General features: G+C 37.5%; 1 protein-coding gene across 6 annotated transcripts in view; it reads left to right on the top strand.

Moving 5' to 3' along the window:
- TRPS1 (transcriptional repressor GATA binding 1) overlaps nt 1–19345 on the top strand; it is a 257443-nt gene that overhangs the window by 43057 nt on the left and 195041 nt on the right. For 3 of the 6 annotated variants that reach the window (XM_053208123.1, XM_027064012.2, XM_053208124.1), the window contains exon 2: nt 5503–6431. In XM_053208123.1, coding sequence (XP_053064098.1) covers nt 5505–6431 — 927 coding nt within the window. In that variant the 5' untranslated portion in view covers nt 5503–5504. Of the gene's footprint in view, nt 1–1278; nt 2133–5502; nt 6432–19345 lie in introns of those variants that run through there. The other 3 variants (XM_053208121.1, XM_015072863.3, XM_053208122.1) reach the window with 2 other exon arrangements.

Genomic DNA, 19345 nt, shown 5'->3' on the forward strand with positions numbered 1-19345 from the left:
GATTACCTATTGCAAGGCTATTTGGAACAAGTATTTCATAAATGTATGTGTGAAAAAAATATAATTCAAAGAATTCTCTCTATATGCACATATATAAACAAAAATATACACACACACATATATATATATGAAATAAAGCTAAATCATTAATGGTTAATTCATATTATCTAGGAATAATAGAAAACTCAGATTCCTTTTGCTGTGAAGATGCCATTCTGAGAACATGAGTCACAGTCTTCTATAGAAAAAGGAATTTTTTCTTATATATTTAAGAATTTTAATTGTGAGATAAGATAGTTATCAGAATTATATTTTAAGCTCTAATGCTGATTATTTCCACTGATACTATAATATAGGAACAGTACAGTATCCTATTGTTTCTTATAATAATTTTCTTTTTCATAAAAAATACAAAGGGGCGCCTGGGTGGCTCAGTCGGTTAAGTGTCTGACTTCAACTCAGGTCATGATCTCGCGGTTTGTGAGTTCGAGGCCCACGTTGGGCTCTGTGCTGACAGCTCAGAGCCTGGAGACTGCTTCAGATTCTGTGTCTCCCACTCTCTCTGCCCTACCCCTGCTTGCACTCTGTCTCTATCTCTCAAAAATGAATAAACATTTAAAACAATTTTTTTAAAAAAATACAAAGAAAGCCTTTAGATTTGTTTTAATTTAGGAGGAAATAATTAATAATAGAAATAGGGATTTTTGCAAATGGAATGTCTTATATCTCAGAGATGAAACTACAAATAGTACATTTTTAGGAAGCTAAACATGTTTTAACCCACTTAAATATCTTGACACAAAATATATATTCATGTTATATCCGCTGTTGGAGGAGTGTACGTGTATTTGCGTAGGTGGAGAATGATGTGAAAGTGGGCATGCTCACCGTTTCCACCTCACCTACTCCCTAGCCCATAGGTGAGCTTTTAATCTCACAATTAAATAGAGAGGAGTTAGCAATTTTGAGTCTTGTAGCTCTTAAATTCTTCAGTGCCTCCTTATCCAGTTCACTTTAGCCCCATTATCTAAATGGTCGTTTATAGCAGGCCTACTGTAAACTGGCATTTTGAACTACTTTTGGTAGTCAGTATGAGGGATATTACTACATAGTTGAATGAAGAGGTTTAAAATAAAGTTGCTAGAACACTCCTTGATGTGGTTATCTTCCTTCCTTCCTTCCTTCCTTCCTTCCTTCCTTCCTTCCTTTTCTTTTCTCTTCTCTTCTTTCTTTCTTTCTTTCTTTCTTTCTTTCTTTCTTTCTTTCTTTCTTTCTCTAATTTTTTATGACCGTTACTATAATATCTGCCTCAATAATTTCACTTAGAAAATAAAGATGATGTTATAATGATGGTTCATCATGATTTTATGAACTTCTATATCAAGAGCAAAAATAAAAGATTACTAAAAATAGCTAAAAAGATGGCATGTGTTCTAGCGTGTCATGTTTCTGTAACTGTTGGTTCGGAAGGCTTACGTAGATCTCAGTTCTCGATGGCATTGCAGGGACTCCTTTTTCGGCCACTTGGTGTGCACTGCTACTATGAGTTTGGAAGACATTGGCAATGGGTACAACTTCTTGTCTTCAGCTGTGACTGTACAATATCAGTAGATACACTTTATATCTTTTGCAGAAGCATTTCCCCTCCATGTTTACTAACCAAGAGCATTTATCCCCACCCCAGCGTAGGTAAGTATTCTGGTCCTTAGCCTTCGGGAGTTTTAGAGGTCAAATCGTACATCACAGTCTTTTGTGAAAATGATTTCTGTAATCTTTTATATCACGCTCCTTCTTCTCCTGCTGCTTTATTAAAACCCAGGGGAGGGAAGATCTTGCTCAAGGTTTGCTCATGCATTTATTAGGTATCTTTCAAGCAGCATGCGGTGCTGGCATATAAATGTATTTTAGGTGTGATACATTAAAGCCTATTTACATCATTTAGGAAGGAAAATATTTTTTTGTTTTGTTTTGCAGATGTACAGATCAGCTCTCAAAATGTCTTCTGTGTCTTCCGAGCGTCTTCTAAGACAATTGCATTAGCCTCCTGCTAGTTGACTAATAGAATTAATAATTGTAGAAAGCACTCTAAAGCCACATGCCTTATGAAGTCAATGCTGGGTATGATTTTACAAGTATGTGATCTATTTTTTCAAGTGAAAATGTTAACTGGAAAAGTTCTTGGCACACAGTAAAACATCATGCAATCTGTTATGTCTCTTAAAGATAATAACTTGAGGGTGGCTATAGTCTTACGATATCTAACTTATGACTTGTTAGGGGAGTTTCTTTCACTTAGAAGTATTGCAAATGTGCTTATATTTACATAATATGTCATTCTCAAAAGTTATGGTGATATAATTCCAGTAAAAAATTATTTTTCTATAACTACTTCAAAGTATAGTCAACTAAATTAACCAGGATTATTTTTTTTGAAGAAACTAAAAAGAACATGCCCCTTCCACCCACAACAAAAAAGAAAACACAAATGACCTTTCTGATACTTCTTTGAAGTTTTAGCAGTTTAACATTATTTGTGATGTATATTTTTAAGGGCTGTGTTCAGCATGAGGAGTCAGTGAGTCATATGGGTTCCAAAGTTCTGTTCTTGGTGGAAGAGGGAACTGAAATTTGAAAGGATGAAAATTTAATTAAATCATTTTTTCTCTTAGTTACTGTAATTGCTGGTTCAGTAGTTTTTAAACTATGACCTATTACTTTTCTTCATGATAACAATAAATCAACAAGGTCTAATTTTTTTTTGTTTTGCAAAACAAGTGAAATTTTTCCATATTAACATATTTATATCTATTCACTGTTAAGTATTTTATCTTAGTTCCTTGCTCTGTAAAATGTTGCTGTTTTTCTAATCACCTTGACATTAATATATGGACAGAAACCATTTTCTCTTCATTTTAATGGAAAGAAAATCTTAACGAATTGGGTTATTTCATATTCATTTCTTTATGAATCCTGCCTTTCATATAGATTTCTGTTTTTCTGTGTAGCCTTATTTATTTCATTGGGGTGTATTACTGTTAGGTTTTATTTCCATTAAGAAGATGATCTTAAAATACAAATGATATGGTTGTTCACTATTTGTCCAAGAAAAGATTAAATTGCAATAGTTCCTAAAGACTTTTATGTGTAATGGAAAAAACAAACACGAAATTCTGGAGGGAAAGGCAAGAGATGCTATAGCGAATCATTACATTTGTATGTGTAGTAATGGCTGATACTCTATAAACTAGGATGTCTTTTTCTTTAGGCCATGGTAAGAACAGCATTTTTTTTAATTCAAATTCTTGTTTAAATAATAACTGGTTTCTTAAACTTCCTTTTTATTATTATTTTTTTTCATGTTTAGTTTTCCTTTTGTTGACTACCAGTAAAATTGCCCTCCACTCTTCCATGTGTTGGTTCAAGTTCCCAAATTCTGTCACTTTTGACAGAGGACCAGGGGTCTCTTAAAGTGTTGGCATCAACCAATAAGACATGAACATTAAAAAATAAATATGTTAGAGGCGCCTGGCTGGCTCAGTCAGTGGAGTGTGCAACTCTTGATCTCGAGATCGTGTGTTTGAGCCCCATGTTGGATGGGGAGATTACTGGGAAAAAAATCTTAAAATAGATAAATAAATAGATAAATAAAAATAAGCTGACCAGTGTTCCATTTTTTTTTAATAAGCAGTGGTTACCTAGCTTAGTTTATTTTAAGACCCAATGATAATGACACCAAGGTGAAGACTCACTCCCTGCTCCCTGCCTTGACCAGGCAGGTTTACATGGCTTCATGACCATCAGTGGTACTTGAAACTTCAACCCTTCATCCTATCAATGTTTTTGTTGTTGTTGTTGTTCCAGGAGGAACATATACAGCATATTTGTTGGCTCATATGAGCATATTTGTTGGCTCATGTTATTGTTGTACTAAAAAGAAGAGTATACTTTCTTTAGTGCAGTTAATATTTTTTGACATTATTTTTGTAAAGTGAATTTTCCCCTTGCAAATGATTCTTTATAGTCAACCAGGGCATTAACTTGGCTCAGTGATTCATATTATACACATTTGCTTGACCAGCTCTTCGGAAATGAAGGTACATCCATATATGTCCAAAGCCAGTGTGGCTCCTCAGCACTTGTGAGAAATTACAGATGAGAATGACTAAAACGTGTTATTAATTTGGATTTTCTCAGGACATGTTGGATAATCATGGTGTAACTAACTCTGTTAAATCTGCCCCTGTGGCAGAGTCAGCTAGTAAAGAGGACTTGTCTTATTAGTCAGTCACAGGTGGATTTTCCTACGGGACATTTGGGGTGACAACTGACGGCATTTGCAGTGTTTTGGCTGGGAGATTAAGGGGACATAAGCCATGAACCTCGGTTCTGGACTAACCTTAGTTGCTGCATTTTTTTATGGACACACCACACAAATTATTTCTTATCTCCTCATACTGAAGTTCTGATTCATTAGACTCCAGTAGGGGAATTTGTCACAGTATTCTTATTTTGACCATTCTCCTTGATGGCACTAACTTGAAAGGCACAGTTGAGGCAGCATGTGAAGGTGAACCTTGGGGAGGGTGCTGATAGTTGGCCATTCCAAGCTACAAAGTGACAGCGTCATATTATTCAGTTTAATATTTTACTTTAGTCCATCTCCAGCGTGCTCCTGATGGTGAAATTGGTACTGTTTCCACCTGGTTGTGCTAAGAATCCAGGACTTAGTTAGCTTCCCCATCATGCTACATAGAGTCCTAGTAAAAGCCAACCTGGTCACTCTGATATGGACCAGGTTTTCCTCCTAACTTTCAGGCAAGCTCTCCAATTGGGGCTTAAAGAAATTTATTGGTAGGACAGAGATGAGACATTTGTTACCCTCCATTCCTGAAAGTAATAGGGCAGTTTTCACTTTGTTTATAACATGCTGTTTCTGTCTTTTGACTATGAGGATATTTTGGTTGAAATTACATTTATAGCTTGGTGGCACAGTATGTAACCATATTGAATTCCAATTTATGTTGTTTATATACATAGCATATAAATAAATGTGTAATATATATTCTGTAAACATAAATGCATATATATTTCATAAACATAGCATGTGTATTTATTATACATAATATATAAGGTTTATAAATAAGCATGTATACAGCATCAACTGTACCTGAAGAAAGTGAGCAAAAAATATCATTGGCAAACAAGAATAATAGGAAAGATAGAGCTATCAATGACAATAAATATTTTGGTATTCATAAAACCATTTAAAAATAGCAAATGAGCCACTCTATGACAAAAATAATTCTAAATGTAAATATTTGCTTTAGTCTCAGGTGGGTTTTTTTTTTGCTAGTTTTCAAACATTTTTTTTTCCCTAGAGGAAGATTTTTGTATGCACCTTAAAAAAGCCTCAAGTAAGAATAAGTAAAATGTTCTATATTAGGTTGCATCTCTGCAACTTTCAAATAACCTTGCATTTCCTTTTCCCTTGCATTTTTACAGATATGGTCCGGAAAAAGAACCCCCCTCTGAGAAACGTTGTTAGCGAAGGCGAGGGCCAGACCCTGGAGCCTATAGGTACAGAAAGCAAGGTGTCTGGAAAGAACAAAGAATTTACTGCAGATCAGATGTCAGAAAATACAGATCAGAGTGATGCTGCAGAACTGAATAATAAGGAGGAACATCGCTTGCATGGCCAAGATTCATCCTCTAGCAGCAAGAAGGGCCCCAAAAGCTCCAGCCTGAGTGAGAAGGCTGGCTTCAATTATGAAAGCCCCAGTAAAGGAGGAAACCTTCCCTCGCATCCACATGATGAGGTGACAGATAGAAATATGTTGGCTTTCTCATCTCCAGCTGTGGGGGGAGTCTGTGAGCCCTTGAAGTCTCCTCAACGAGCAGAGGCAGATGACCCTCAAGATACGGCCTGCACCCCAGCAGGGGACTCATTGGAGACGAAGGAAGATCATAAGATGTCACCAAAGGCCACGGAGGAAACAGGGCAGGCGCAGAATAGTCAAGCCAATTGTCAAGGCTCAAGCCCAGTTTCAGTGGCCTCCAAAAACCCACAAGTGCCTTCAGATGGGGGTGTAAGACTGAATAAATCCAAAACCGACTTACTGGTAAATGACAACCCAGACCCGGCACCTCTGTCTCCAGAGCTTCAGGACTTTAAATGCAATATCTGTGGATATGGTTACTATGGCAATGACCCCACAGATCTGATTAAGCACTTCCGAAAGTATCACTTAGGACTGCATAACCGCACCAGGCAGGATGCTGAGCTGGACAGCAAAATCTTGGCCCTTCATAACATGGTGCAGTTCAGCCATTCCAAAGACTTCCAGAAGGTCAACCGTTCCGTGCTTTCTGGTGTGCTGCAGGACATCAATTCTTCAAGGCCTGTTTTACTAAATGGGACCTATGATGTACAGGTTTGTGCTTTGTGTTGTTCTCTCTTTGTACAGAAAAGGTTACTGGTAATGAAGTGTGAATTCTTGCACGCATGGTAAAATCAAGTTCCCAGAACCAAAGGGGTAGCCTGCTAGATTCAGTGGGAGGATGGACATACTCCATAGCCATTTTATCCAAATGTGTATTCAGAGGGGTCTTTAATCTCTTATCATGGAAAATAGTCCCAATATCTCTATTAGGTTGGGAAAAGCCTTTTCACAGGATTAGGTAGGCTTCATATTTCTAGAAATATTTCGTGGTAATTTGGTGTTTTCACAGTCTTCCCAAAAATGGCACTCACCTTTATAGTTCCACGTGATAGTAGTATATGCTTTGTTCTAATCTTAGATTAGAAATCTTTTGCTGTAGTCTTTGCTTCAGTGAGGATCTTTCCTGTGTCTTGCATTAGGATTTAATTTTATACTCGGCCTGGCGTCAAATTGGACTCGGTTTGGGTCATATGGACAGTTACAGAGATATACTCCAGAAAAAGCAACCTAATTGCAAATGAAAATTTGGAAATAAAAGTTTACATTGATTATAAAGAAGTCAACGTGATTGTAAGTAGTAGGGACACCAGAATGACCTTGGTGCAGGCCAATAAAGCATTCCTTTCCGCATTTAAGGAAAACAGTAATTTATGAAAGCATTTAGCAGTAATTTAGATTTCTGCCTTTATTAAAACTGGCATACCTTTTTGATCTACTCTTCTGTCTTTAGTTTATGGCATATGTGAAATGGAAAAAAAATCTACCATTTCAAATAGAATGAAAGGCAGAACTGACGCTAAAGAAATGTGTTCATTTCATTTTAAGCAATTTTAGCCTAGTCAGTACTCATGGTCAGCTTGAGAAAGTGTATTCGTTTCTGTTACCATCTGTAGTTTTTTATTGTATTATGCGGCCAGAGGATTTCAAAACATATTAGGTTTAATATTAACCTTCTTTAGGAATGATCAGAAGAAGTACCAGAGAACTAATGAAATTACATCATACTTATCTGACCTCCTAATTCCCTTAAAATATCAGTCATTTTGATCAACCCAATAGCTCTAGCACATTGGCTGTAGGCCTCTTTATTGACCTAGTGCCAGTTAAGAAAGGCAGGCAAAGGAATTCTAAATAACAGGTAGTGAACTTATTTCAGTACTTGTAAAAAAGAATCAGAGGAGAAATTTCCCAAGCCTTTAAAAATGTCAGAACAGCAATCTTATCACTTTCAAAGGGAGATAGGAAGAACTCTTAAAAAGCCAGTTTCATCTTTGTAGAGCTCTCTTAAAAATTCCATCCTACTTTGTGAATTTCCACAAATAGAATTATTTCTGTGGAGCAGCAAATTAAGCCAACATAGTTATTATGCATGAAAGCCGCATGCTTTGAACTGCTGTCTTATTAAAGATCATTTCACTGTCTTATGTCAGATACACTCTGCTGTCAAACCATGATTGGAAAGCAAATACGTGTTTTAGATAAAAGGGTTAGAAGTGAATAATGTCAGTATGTGAACTGGTGTTTTATAATTAGCAAGTAATATGATGTTAATACCTGGATTTCCGGCAGGAGTTTCAGTTTGTTCACTCTGGGGACAAGTTCTGAAGGCAGCTGATCTGGGCTGTCAGGAAGGCTCTAAAATGAAGATTACTAAAGGCCGATGGTTTAGAAGAATTCAGATTTTTAAACACACTTCCATTTCCCCCAAACAGTTATTTGTTAGGTTCTTAGTTATTTATAGTAAAGTTTATGTTTGGGTAGAATGAGCTGGACACTTTTCCTGGGCAGTGATGTTAGAAATAAAACAGATGTGTGAGCCCTCGAGTTTGAACTAATAGAAGGAGAAATAAAACAGCTGATCCTAAACTATGCTGTCTACTAAGTGCTGCAGAAGCACCCAGTAAAGAAGACAGAAAGGGGTAGGAAATAGCATCCAGGGAGATAATCTTGTTAAGATCAATTTTTTTTTTCCAGAGAAATAATATGGCTAAAAATAGAAAAAAGCAATCTGTGGGAAAAGCAGATGATTATTTCAAAGAAACGATTGGATTTAGAAGCAAGTCTAAAGAGAGTTAACTTTTTTCAGCGTAGGAATAGAACACTAAATACACTTTTAGGCCAAATGCTGATCTTGAGGACTCTGCACATGCCAGATGTTGATGCAGAAATGTGTCCGAAGATGAGTAACTTATTAGTACTTTTATGCTGAAATAAATACTGAGCGGCTTCCCTGTATGCATAAACCGAATAAAAGCACATCTGAAATTCCCCTTTTTACCCGCAAGGGTTTGTGTGCCGAAATGCCGTTTGAGGGCCTTCTTTCCTTGGCTCTAGAACTGTGTGGGGACTAAAAGCTGTGCAGGATAAAATGCTGACTGTAGAATTTCTTTAACACGGTTCTGTCAGACATTTGTAGTAAGTTAATGGCTGTGTGTGTATTCTGATAAAAAGATGTTGGTAAATATGAGTGTTACAGACGAGTAATCATTCTATTTCAGGAATTATTTATATAAATCTGTAATGTAAGCTAATAATAAATGTAACGAATGACCAATTCATTAATCTTTTTCAATTAAACTGGCCTTTTTTTTTTTAAACATTCAGGACAGTTGGTGGTTAATGATAGATTTATGACATTTTAGGCAAAAAAAAAAAAAAAAAAAAAAAAAGCCAGAAGTACAGGACATAAGAACTCTGTGGCTTTGATCTGTATTATAGTTTGACATGGATGATTTTAAATAATTTGAACTGACTCAATTGCAAACATAAGATATACCATTGGGAAAAAGAAATAATTTAAACAAATGTTAAGATTTCCAGTTCCAAGTTCAGATTATTTGACATGTATTTGTGGGAATAATTGAAGTTTAGACATACTCGTACTGACAAGTATTCACTTCTGTGTAAATTTTATTACAAATAGGGAAGTCAAAGAATTCTATATTCCTTTAAAAATAGCACCAAATAACAATGTTTCTTTATACTGTGGAGTTAGATAGAGCCCCAGTTGGATAATGGAGCCCCAGTTGGATAACAGAGCCCCAGTTGGGTAATGGAGGCCACTTTAAATGGCCATATCATGAAACTAGGACAGTCTTCCCTGAGTGTTGAATTCAGATCCTCCCTGTCATATGTCGTACGTTGAGGTAGCATGGCCCAGCCCTGAGATCAGAAGGCATGCCAGTTCTTTACCAAGAAAAACAAGGAAAGATATAATGGCTAGCTTAGAGCTATTTGACTCGATTGGGATGTTAGTTTCTTAATTTTTAAATGTAACCTGGGTTTTATCAATTGTTATGCCTAATTTTTTTTAAAATAATGGATGTAACATGATTGGTAAGCCCTTCCTGTAATTTTTACTACCTGTATTCAGCCTTTGAGGCTCACATATAGACCATAATAGGACAAGAGATTGAGTTCTTCAAAAAGTAATTACAGCTTCTTTCTTTGTAATCTGCTTTATTATGCTTATATTTAAACCATCGCTGAATGGAGGCCGAAGTTGTTAAACATCGACTTCGCTGTTTCATTAGGGCTTAATGTGCTGTGCATTAGGGCATTTGCGTCATCTTTATGGGGGAGCTCTTAGTCCTTAGATCAGGTTATAAACGTCGGAGTCCTGTCAAGATGTGCTTCCCACGGGAAAGTGTTGAAGCTATCCCAAGTTTATAAATGCTCACAAGATACATGTTGCCTTTCCTTATTAGTGTACCTTTTCTGTTATTCTGCATTATTCAAGACTCCCAGAAGGGAGCTACAGGAGTCTAGCTATTAAATTTATTTTGGCCTTTAATGAAATTTTAAGGTTAATAGAAAAATCTCACTATTAACTTACCAGTTACTGTCTTGTGTCTGAGCTAGGAGCACTACATTTCTGTTCTGTAAATATTTTTATCAGAGTTGCACAATATGTCATGTTAGAAGCAGGAAGAACAGATTTTAGAGATAGGAAGTCATCCTTTGTATTTGTGTTTTCAACATATTTAACTCTATGAGCTTTATAGACCCTTAACATATGGCAGTACATTGATTTGAACAGGGGGTTATTAACAGCTTGGTCTGGGGGAAAAAAAAATCTGAGAACATTAATCTCATTTTGGTTTATTTTGACTTTTCTTGAATTTTGCTTCCAAATATTTATTTTTTGCCGTGGAGTTTCCTTTGATCTGGAGTAGGAGGGAAGTGGTAGATCTTAGCAGGTTCTGTTTCTTTGTTTTTCTGAGTTGAGGACAATTGCACTTTAGAACAACTGGTGAATGAGACTTTAATCACTTCAGACTGTCTATAGAGTACAGAATGTTTGTCATATGAACCCATACTTGTTTTCAGGTCTGTGCCTCTTTAACAAGTAATAAAGTGTGCAAAATAAAACATATGCTCACCCTAGGGCCATGAAGCAAAGTAAAGTTCTGGCATTTGCCAGGTTATTTTCCTCATCAAGATGGCCGAGCTGGATAGTGTAGCTTCCCAGGGAGGGGGGTAGAGTAGTTTGACTGTCTTCACTAATCCTTTCACCTGCATGTTGGTTAAATCTCCATGTGGCTTTGTTGCAAGAGAGTCAGTATGAGGAATGTCGATCTCTCCTTGATTTTCAGTTTTCTTGCTATCATTTAAAGAACGTGTATCGCTTTCTTGAATATCAGTATTTTTCTCTAGGCAGAATGTTGAGAAGAAGAAATCCATGGTTATTAGTGCATCGAATCAAATTTAGCATTACTCAACTCTTAATAAAAAATGTTTTAAAAAATTAAGAAAAAAAAATGATCCTCAAATCTGCTAACCATATCAAGTCAGCAGGTCAGTCAGTGTATTTTGTTTCTTGGGTCATTGGAATTACGGCATACATGGAGCTGTTTGGAAACACGGATTCATAAGTAGTGCCCAACCCCAAGAAAGTTTGGAGGGACGGGTTGCATGAAGTCTGTTTCTGAGAATCTAAATTAGACCATAGACCTCTTGAATTCTTCATCATATGCTTTTAGTTTGAAGTAAGTGTTAGGAATTTTCAGAATATCAGAGAAGATCGTGGCTTTAGTTAAATTGTAAGTCAGATGTAAAATTTATTTTTCTGTATTTTAATTTGATTCATACTTTTCTCATCAATAACATATAATCAAAATTGTACGTATCTTTCGGGTTGTCTTCCAATTTTGGATTCACTTCTGACAATAGCTAACAATTGATTAAGGGTTTCTTTCATGCATATGTAGATCTAAGCTCTTTATGTGGATTAATTAATTTATCTTCATAAAAACCCTTGATGTAGACATCACTATTATGTCCATTTTTTTTTTTTTTGAGTGAGAAGGTAGGCATAGAGGAATTCAAGTAACCTGTCCAAGATCACACTGATGTGTAAGTAGGGTAAATGGGATGTAAGCCAGGGTACACAGGCTGCCGAAACCTTCTTCACAACCACTATAACATGAACTTCTCAAATACAAGACTGAGTTGACTTCAACTACAAAAGCAAGGAAGAGAATCCAACTGCATGTAAGGGAGGAGATACAAGACTGGTACACCAGGGCTCTTTGATGCATCCTCTGGGAATCACATTGAATTTGGGGACTTCAGTGATTTTTTTTTTGAGATTGTCTTTTATCCAGTCCATGCAGTGTAATGCTGCCTTATTGGAACTTAGTAGACTCATAATTGAAATCATTGAAAAGAAAATAGTGTTGCTGATTTGCCTTTTTTTTTTAATTACTGTGATTCATTTCTACTGGTATTTTTGCTACAGAAGCTAGTTCCGATAGAGCGAGGAAGGGCCAGATTTTGATTTAATCAATCAAGGGTGCAATGCTTTATCCCCAAATGGAGCAACATTTTATCCATGTATTAGATTTGTTTTATATTCCCCTCATTTGGAGGACTTTGGTTTAGAGATTTGTGATTTAATATACGGCCAGAGAGTTGTATTCTTCTCTTCTGGTTACTAGGCACAATCCAGGAGTTGGTTTATCTATGAAGGTTAAATATTACGGAGATGCATCCAGCTCCCATTTATGTTCTCTATTGCTGTGTAATTAAAGTTTTATTCTTTGTTCGCGAGTAAGTACAGGAACGGGTGTGAGGCACAGAAGACACCAGAGTGTCTTCAGAGTGTCTCATGTGCATGTACTGCACACCCCAAACGAGCTCAGAGCCCTGTGGTCTCCCTACATTCTGAAAGTGAGGGGTGGGGCCACAGGGAGGGACTTGAGAAATACTTCTCCTCTTGCAGCCCAGCCCCCCTTTAATACTTAGATGACCCACTGATGTCAGCCTGTCAGCCTGAAGAACACCTGAATTCTTTCATGAGTCCACTAACATATTTGGGGATCTTATAATAAACAGTGGTTTGTTCTAAGACCTGTCTTTCCAGCTGATGGGAGGCTGCACTGGCATCTCAAAGTCAACCTGCCTAAAGTTAAAGTTGTTAGCTCCTTCCCTAATGGTCCCCCTGCCCCCCGCCCTTTCTAATGTACTCCCATTTCCAAATTGGTGGGGCTGGAAATACCACAGTTACCCTGGATTTCTTTCTCATGTGTATCTCCCCCCAAACAATGGAGTAGTTTGCTCTGGTCTTCCCCGCCTGATGCTTCTACGGCCCCCACCCTTCATGTTTACTTAGTAGATTCTTAGTGGTTTCCTAGTTACTTCTTGTCTCTTTCTGATAGCTTCTGTTCTCTTCTTTTCCTTTCTCTTCAGCTCTTGCCTCAACCCCATACCTTCCTCCATCCCTCCTCTCCTTTTCCTTTCTCTCTTTTCTCCCTCCTTCTGCCTTCTCTCCTCCTTCCCTTCCTCCCTCCTTTAATTAATTTTTAAAAATTCTGTTTAGAGATCCATCATCCTACATTTTGTAGGAAGTATAGGTCTACTTTCTAGAAAAGGTGTATCATTTTAATTATACTTACATAATTCCAGTCTCTCCACCATTCTCCAAATCTTCTCTCATCCCCCAGTCTCCCTTCACATTTCCCTAGAACAGCTTGCACCTTTTCACTGCCATTCACACTGGACTCACTTTGTTTCCTGCACCTGAAGAGCCTTTCCACAATCACTGCCTTTGAGGCTCATCTCAAGTGGCAACTCTGTGTCCCCCGCTCAGTTTCTCCTTCCAGAAGCTGACCTGGCCCTGCTGCTTGGGTCCTCTTCCTCTGTGTTGTCACGGAACTGGGTTCCTCTCCCAGCAGAAGCACATGCACTCTACCGTCCTTGTTTTTTATTTCCTTGTGAACTCTCTGCAGCAGCCCACAGACACGTGGGGTTTTGGACCCTGTCACTTCTGTGTGTGTCGTCTGTGTTCGGCACACAGGAGGCATGCAACAAAACACCCTTCCCTAGAGGAAGGATGTTCCACGGTGCCCCCACTCTGTTTTCCCATTTTAGACGCTCTTTAGCACAAATACCTGATTCTTATTTATCTCCATTAAGAGCCGGTGGCACAGGTAGGTCAGATGCAGGAGAGGGGTTAGTTCTGTGGATAATGCCCCCAGCCTTATAATTCACCTGCATTACATTTTCTGTTTTGTTTGGCATTTTTCCTTGTAAGACAATGTTTTTCTAAATTGTTGAGACTGACTTTAAGATTGATTGGTATTCTGTCAGCCCAAATACCAAATAATCATAGAGACTTAGTTCAGTTTATTATGCTGAGTGATGTAGGAAAACCAGTAGGGGTGGACTCTTGATGGCTGTAATCCAAAAGCTGATAATAAAAATGTGCATAATTTAATTAAAATTTTTATTATTTTTTTTTTATTTTTGAGACAGAGCGAGAGCAGGGGACGGGCAGAGAGAGAGGGAGACACAGAATCCGAAGCAAGCCCCAGGCTCTGAGCTGTCAGCACAGAGCCCGACGCAGGGCTCGAACTCACAAACCGTGAGATCATGACCTGAGCTGAAGTCGGATGCTTAATGGACTGAGCCACCCAGGCGTCCCAAAAATGTGCATAATTTAAAATATGCCGTGTTTTACACTTAAAATCAAGTTGAGTTTTGGTTATCCCCCCCACAAAAAATATGGTTGGCTCTTACAATTCAAAAAACTGTTTGGATTTGTTCCTTATTTTTAAGAACGGTGTTTATTGGCGTTATGGCAGGGACAACCAGGAGCAGCAGGAATAGGATGTGATAGCGGGGGGCTAAGAGAGTCGCCATCTAATTCGATTTGTTGTTGGAATGTTTAAGCATGTGGTCTCTCCCAGAGACTGCAGCACCCCCCATGCTGCACAGTGCTTTCTGAAGCACTCTCCAAGGCAGAAATGCTGCCTATGTAGATTAACACATTCATTCCGACTATAGCTATTTTCAGCCAAGATCGGCCCTGACAGATTTCTTCAAGCTCTTTGTAACTTCAGTATTTGAACAGTGATTTTTAACAACTTAGCTTTTTATTAAGTGAAGGTTTTACTTTTTTGACTAACAGCCCATAACCTCAAGTCCCCTTAAATTAGTACCCTCCTAATTGTCTCTGTTGCTGTCAATTATAGTACTTGAAAGTGAACCACATCTGAGGAAGAGTTTGTGTTTAGTTCAAACACCTCTTTTTGTTCCACTGACAATAAGTACATGTGCTGAAGTGTCATTTTGGGAGTTCTTGAGGCTTCAAAAAATCTTTTCCTTTGACATATTTTCTTAGATATCATTCTTACCAGTTTTTATTCCATATTATTAGAAGGAAATAAATTAATTAAGGTTAAAGTCTTTGAAAAAAAGCCAGCCTTTTATGTTTTTAACTTCAACAGTGAAACAGTTTTGTGAAAAGACATATGTAAATAAATTATAAACAAAGGTCAATGAAACATACTACATGGAAGGAATAGTTTTTAAAACTAACTTAAAAATGGAATAAAAAGCCATCCTAGTCCTTATTCAGTGAAAAGTAACTTCAAATCTGTTCTTTTTTATGCCTTCACAGATAAGTTGGTTGTTTCTAAACTGTAACTCATAAGCAAATGGCTCCCTAGTCATTCGTTTTTGGGTGAAAGATACATTTTGTTCAGTTTTTTGAAGAAGCCCAAATATGTCAGGTTGAGTCAATGGTGGGGGGGAAGTGTGTGAATTACAATCACTTTTTTTTTATCCCAGGTAACTCAGGGGATTTTGGGGGGGGGGGATTTCCATCTATGCTCACATCTCCCATAATGACTCCATTCAACCCAGATATATTGAGCCCTTGCTTGCGTCCAAAGATGAATAAAATATTATTCCTTCAGTCCAAGAAGAAATATAAACAGAAACATGTGCTTAGTAACAACAGAATCCTACCTTTTCATTTACAGCTAAGAATACTGCGATTGACAAGTTTATGAATTTGTCATGGAATGACTTCACCATTTTCCCACTATGTAGTCTTTTCATCCGCTTAGCACGAGCAATTACATTAGGTAGTTCATTTTATTAAATAATAATCCCATTCATGTGACTAGTACTGTAGACTGTGCTAACATGGTATTCACTAGCTACATGTGCCTATTTAAATTTCGGTTAATTTAAATTAGTGAAAAGTTAATAAAAATTACTTAAATCTGTTCTTTGGTTGCACTAGCCCTGTTTCAAGTGTTTAGTAGCCACACGTGGTCCGTGGCCATGGTAGAGACAGGGTAGATTGCAGAACATTTCCAGCATCTCAGAAAGTTCTTTTGGACGGTACTGATCTTCAGTTTGCAAATCAGTTTCAGGTACATTCTCTCAGCTGATCCTCACAATAATCTTGCAAGATAGCAAGGTGTGTACATTGACATCCAGAAAGGTGAGGAAACTGAGGTGCCAGGAGGTTCAATAATGTATCTTTGCAGAGACTTATGTTATAGAACTTCCCTTGGGAGCAAGCAAATCCAAGTAATATGAATACAAATGAATAAAGACTTTCATCTACAAATCTTGATCTTCAAATGCAGTAGTTTAAAGGCAGAGAGGTGGCCTAGCTTGCTCACTGTTGTACTCTATCATCAGTTACAGAGATCGGCACAAACTAAGTACTCAATAGCTACTAATTACATGAATGAATAGGTGTAATTTTTGGTCCAAACGGAATTTACAGTTTAATAGAAATTTTAAAATACGGATATCCGTGTCAAAGGAGCTGCTGGGTTAACGGGTTATAATTATAACTTACACTCTTTATTCTGCTTGTGATCTCTTTTAGTAGAGTCCTAGCTAGGGAATGGTAACCTTTTTTCTAGTCCTTGCTGGGTTCAGCCATTTGAAAAGTTTGAAATAATTCTTTGAATGTGTGGTGATCTTTCCTGGCAATAAGATTCAATACACTGTTGCTGCAAATACTTGCCTTGTATAACTGTTATTGCTGTGTATTTTTGTTTAATCTAGGAAACAGTTATTTTAAGTTAACATTTGGAGGTCATGAAAATACAGTGAATATGGTCAGTAGTCTTAGGTATGGTCTCCTAAAATAATAAATTATGTTTTATTTTAAAATGGCATTTAAATGATATGAATCAGTTTATTTGACCATGACTTAAATGTACATCTCTTACAAAGAAAGTATAAAAAGGTCCACAAGTGTAGCCTTCAGGTCTTTTTGAAAGAGAAGAGGAATAGAACACTAAGTAACAATGTTTCCCAAAGTTAGCTTTTATATTATATAAAATATATAATTCTAATGTTATATTAGCTTTAAGTAACATAAAAACTAATATGATTTAGTGGCTATTTACCAAGAAGGCAAATAGATAACCTACGTCAGTGTCATTATTATTGTTCTTGTCATTAAATGAGATCCTTGTGTTTTTGTTTGCCTGCTTAGGTGGTTTGTAGAAGAGTATCTTACATAATTATCCTTAAAAAATTTTTTAATGTTTATTTATTTTTGAGAGAGAGAGAGAGCAGAGGAGGGGCAGAGAGAGAAGGAGACACAGAATCCAAAACAGGCTCCAGGCTCCGTGCTGTCAGTATAGAGCCTGACTCAGGGCTTGAACCCTCGAAGTGTGAGATGGTGACCTCAACCGACTGAGCCACCTGGGTGCCCCAAAAGAGTATCTTACATAATAATCTTAAATAATGGAGCTAGCTGGTTTTCCCTGGGTAAAAAAAAAAAAACACATCTTGTAGACACACAAATACCACCAACTTAAAAGATTTAATGTGGTTTGCATAGCAAGTTAATTAGTCCTAAGCCAGAATGCTTTACTGGCAGATTTGGTTTTGTTTGTTTACTGAATGGCCTTTCTTTCATGGTCTATGCACCTGATAGTAGTCATTTTTAGCCTGGATTTTCTGACTTTTAAAGTTGTCAAATACTGGAAGGGATGTTGTGATGCTTAATAATAATTTTGATGCACTTCAGATTCCTATGTTTCGGGATTTCTTAGGACTTTATAGAAGTTCAGCCCTTCCAGTGTAGACATGGCATATGAGACTTGAAGATTGCAAAATCAAAGAAATAGTGATAATGTATCATGATTTCTCAGGAATCCCTTTCTACAAGCAGAAATTACAGATACTTTATATCAGGAAGATCGACAACTTTGAAACTAAAAGCTGGTAACTAAACCAAGAAAATTTTTGCATACTGGCTTTTTCACTCGCATTAGAGGAGAATGGCATACTTCTCAATTTACCCCCTTTGATTCAAGTTGAATTTCCTGCACAAAGTACCAGAGTTGATGGAATCACATTTAAATGTTTTGTTTCTGAAATTAAGGTTTCTCCTCACCTCCAGTGAACTGGGTTATAGATGGAGGGATTTTGTAATATCGTTACATCTCAGGGCATATTTTAGTTGTTCTGGTCCCTGAAGTCTAAGTTAGAAAGGCGAATAGACTGTATCCTCCTGTGGTCTGGCTTTGACATCTCTCGCACTGCTGATTGCCAGGCTGCTGGCTGGGAGGGTGCCCCATTCTTCCCTCTGGTCAGATGATGCTCTGCTATTGTTGACAGACTGAAGTCTGTGTGCTTGCCATGGGGGATGTGGACATCACCAAAAGTGAAACATTGTCATCCTTGGGTTACAGGCTGTGAGAGATGTTTGTAAATTATTATCTTAATGTATAGTAAGGGTTGAGCTGTTTCTGTGTTCATGCACACTTCCTAGAACTCTAATACTGGAAATAAAGTGGAGGTTGCCCCAGATAAGCCAGCTCTTGGCCGGACAAGGTAATTTGATCAAGCTCACAACCTGTCTTTAAGTCGAAGCATGGACTACGGTCTGAGTCCTGTACAGTAGAGGTATAAGCGTGTCTCTCAATGTGCTAAGGGAATGTTATTTGCATATTAAGTAGAACCTCTTAAATGATTTTGAGATGCTTGAGACCTTTCTCCTAGAGTGATTTGGATATGAGCAGTGATCGCACATGTCATTTTTGAGCAGCTGGTGAAGAAGGCAGAACATGATTATGTCACGTGCTTAATCTGTTACATCTGGTAGCTAGAAAAATTCAGAAATTCTCTGATAGTCAGAAGAGGAGATCTCTTCCTTTTTGGAGGATTTCTACAAAAACTCTGTTTTAAACCAGGAGTTTTGTCTGCTCAGTGGTGGCGCTTGGTTAAGCTGCCTGTTGCAGTGCCCACTGAGGAAGGACTTTATATATAGTGGCCTTTGAATGCCTTCATTGCCCTAATGCTGTAAGTTTTATAACTTGAGACAGGAAGAAGAGCTGTGATCATTTCTATGGTGGGATTATTTTGTTTTGGCCTTTGAACATCCCCATGACCCACTGAGACAGAGCCTTGATCCAGTGGGACTGAACTTTGATCAAATGAGGCCCTGGAAGATTTTCTACTTTTCCTTTATCCTAGATCGGGAAACATTTTAAACTCTTTACATTAGACCTTCTTCACTAAGACTTCAAGTCCACTGCCTTAACTTCATTTTTATTCTAATAGTGCCTGCTTGGGCTTTTAATTACCAGCCATTTTGTGTGGTCATGTTAGCACCTTCATTTTACCCGAAAGGGAGGCTT

The sequence above is a fragment of the Acinonyx jubatus genome, chromosome F2 (genome assembly GCF_027475565.1).
Source record: "Acinonyx jubatus isolate Ajub_Pintada_27869175 chromosome F2, VMU_Ajub_asm_v1.0, whole genome shotgun sequence".
Taxonomy (NCBI): domain Eukaryota; kingdom Metazoa; phylum Chordata; class Mammalia; order Carnivora; family Felidae; genus Acinonyx; species Acinonyx jubatus.